The sequence below is a fragment of the Seriola aureovittata genome, chromosome 18 (genome assembly GCF_021018895.1).
Source record: "Seriola aureovittata isolate HTS-2021-v1 ecotype China chromosome 18, ASM2101889v1, whole genome shotgun sequence".
NCBI lineage: Eukaryota > Metazoa > Chordata > Actinopteri > Carangiformes > Carangidae > Seriola > Seriola aureovittata.
Window position 1 is genome coordinate 4,353,159 of NC_079381.1, and position 3,131 is coordinate 4,356,289.

At 43.7% G+C, this 3,131-nt stretch overlaps 1 protein-coding gene across 1 annotated transcript; it reads left to right on the forward strand.

Annotated features, from left to right (window-relative positions):
- The first annotated feature begins 328 nt into the window (after nucleotides 1-328).
- Nucleotides 329-1,631, forward strand: LOC130186604 (growth arrest and DNA damage-inducible protein GADD45 gamma-like). Its single transcript, XM_056403816.1, has 3 exons — nucleotides 329-469; nucleotides 594-801; nucleotides 918-1,631. Exons 1-3 carry the CDS (start codon nucleotides 369-371, stop codon nucleotides 1,029-1,031), a joined length of 423 nt encoding a protein of 140 aa, XP_056259791.1. The 5' UTR covers nucleotides 329-368; the 3' UTR covers nucleotides 1,032-1,631.
- Nucleotides 1,632-3,131: the final 1,500 nt, after the last annotated feature.

A 3,131-nucleotide genomic window follows, 5' to 3' on the forward strand; every position in this document is an offset into this window, starting at 1 on the left:
GGCAGTTATTGGTCGCTTCTAATTCATCCTGAACTTTGAGGACTTTGACGACAGCAGTCTGGTCTTCCTGTGTGGTTTCATTATTCCTGTATGCTCAAAGAATCACTTAAAGGTCAGAGAGTTTCTACATCTGATCCTTTCAACCAAAGCTGCCCCCGACTTTCTAAGACTTTCTATAGGCACGCGTCCCTGAGGGTGGGGTGGGGGCTGCAGGCCTGTTGTAGCCATTGTGCCCCCAGCAGCCAATCAGGCAGTGAGCGTGTGCCGGGTCTGCAGTATAAATGCTGGCACACTCTAGGAAGCAGCACAAACACTGTTCTCTGGACTTTCTGACCACATCAGCTGTACTGTGAGAAACAAACGTGATCATGCAGTCTCCTGGAAAATCTCTGAAGGAAGCTCTGCTCTGCGCTCAGAGCGAGGACCGACTCACTGTTGGAGTGTATGAGAGCGCTAAAATTATGACTGAGTAAGTAAACTAAACACGAGTTAAATACGACTTAAATATGACTTTGGCATATTCACTAATGACTCAACTTGATCAATATCTGAGAGCTGTAACTAACAGGACGTGTCTTTTCTTTGTCCAACAGTGACCTGGACAGTGTGTCTTTCTGCGTCCTGGCCACGGATGAGGAGTTCGAGTGTGACATCGCTCTCCAGATCCACTTCACCCTCATCCAGTCCTTCTGCTTCGACAACGACATCAGCATCGTCAGAGTGAGCGACATGCAGCGTCTGGCTGAGATCGTTGGTGACAAGGCGGAGCAGCTTGAAGACGCTCACTGCGTCCTCATCACGGTATGTAGACCTCAGTTAAATCATGTTCTTTTATTGTTATCTTTCACATGTTTGTACGTGATGCTGTTTTCAAAGACGCAAAGACTAAACTCTCTCCCCTCTTCCTGCTTGAACAGAACCCAGCTGACGGGTCTTGGGAGGACCCTGCTCTGGAGAAGCTGCACCTGTTCTGTGAGGAGAGCCGCCGTCTGAACGACTGGGTCCCTGAGATCAGCCTCCCCGAGCGTTGATCTGGGCCTCGGCTCCTCTCTTGCTCAGATGCTGTGAAGCTTCTTATCTGGAAATACTCATCCTGATGAACAGGATGAACCTGTTTCTGCTCATCCCTGGATACTCCTGAGGAGGATTCCCGTCCAGGCAGCACGGCGCCGGCCCGAGGAGGGCCCCCGTGAACCGTCGCCTCTTGTCCCGTCCATGCCAAGATGACTCTCATTCTTTATGTGAACGAGGTCAGGTATGCCACAAGAGCGACACATCGACCCTCATTCTTTGTGCGGATGAGGTTTGGAGAGGAAGGAGAAGCGAGTTCTGCGTCCTGTGGTCCCACAGAGCAAATGTCGCACGTTGAAGCACGCGCAGCAGGAGAAGAAGCGGTGCTGAGGAAGAGGCCTTCTTAAAAAGGGACTTTTTAAAGATGTCCTCTTCGCTGAGCAACATGACAACAGTTGCAGTCAGCGAAAATGTTTCCCACTTTCCAGAATTGTCTTAATTCTCTAAAGGTTTCACTTTAGAAATTTAGCAATGACAAAAAAAACCTTAAAAAAGTATAAGAAAAGAAAATCTAAAGGTTTCACTTTAGATATTTAACTTTGAGATAAAAAAAAAAAATACAAAAAGTGTTTAAATGAAAATAATTACAAGTGCAGAAAAAAACTAAAACTGAATATATAGTAATTCCTGAAGATTTCACTTCAGCTCTATTTTCATCTATTTGTCAAATGAAATAACTTGTTCACTGCACATCTGATTGTTGTGTAGGAATCTTGAAATAAAAATATTTGAATCCAGTTTTGCTCTCTGACTGTTCTTTGACCTTTTCATCTGAGATTAACGTTTCCTGAAGCACAAATTTAGCTCCAAACCTGCTCCTGTCTGATTGGACTGTGTGACCATCTAAGCTCTTTCTGGCGCTTTTCGTTAAAAGTTTCACTCCTTCAAATCTGAGTCTGAAATCCATCTGCAACATGTGCAACTCAAAACAACAAAAATGTCATGTCTTAATCTGCTTGTGTGTAATTCACGCACATACTCATCTCTGCAGAGGCTTGTGATGTGAAGCTAGTAAAGTTCCCTTCGAAAAAATGGGCACGAGGAATAACAACACTGGTATTAAAAGAGATGAGATATTATTGGTAGATGAGCAATGTTCTGATTTCAATGTGAGGGGTGTGTGTGGACGGAGAGAGTAGTGGGGGCTGTGTTTATCATTGTTTATCGTTGAAGCACATGTCATCCCAAGGCTGTACAACAGGTGACTGGCAGATCTGTCCTTCACACAATCATCAAGTTCTGCTTGCAAAAACCCTTCTCTGCTTTCTGTTATCGTGAAGCCTTCCACAATAATCTGTTCAGACGACGTAAACGTTTTCATAAACAATTAATCAAAATCTGGGCGAAATACTCTGTCCGAGGTTAAAGGATTTTGGGAAATACCTCGTTAGCTTTCTTGACAATGTTCGATGAGAAGCTTGCGATTGTGCTCATGTCTGCAAAAAAGGGCAAACACTTCTCATGCTTCTATCCAAAGGTGATAAAATCCACCTGCCAGCTCCTCTGAAGCTCACTAACCAACACATTATAACTTGTTTGTTTCATCTGTGCAAAAGCCCAAGTTTAAAAATGACAAGTGTTGTGTTTTTGTGGCTAAGCTGTATATTTAGCACACATATATGACAGTGGCAGCATTTCTTCTTATCTAACTTATTATAACTTATTAGCTTTGCCAGAGCTTTCTCATTTGTTTAAAGACTCCTTTGGCCCAGCAAGAGTGCTAACATACTGTAGGTGCTCCAGCAATAAAAAGGAAGTTGTTTACTGCTTCATTTCACAGGGAAGTAAAATATTCCTTCCAAAATAAAAGTCCAGAGTCATAAGATCTTGCGTCAAACGGCTGCAGCATCTTGAAATCTGATATGGATTTGTTCTGGTTCATATTTCATCCTCTCACCTTACTCTCTTCTTTGTGTGGCGTTATTGTCCGTCAGCTTCCTGCTCAGACTCAACTGATTCTCTGGAAGCTTTTCCAAGAGTTAAATGTCACAGCGACTCTGAGCTGGTGACACGTTTTCTGACTTTGAGCATGTCAGCGATTCAGGGTTTTATCAGGAAAA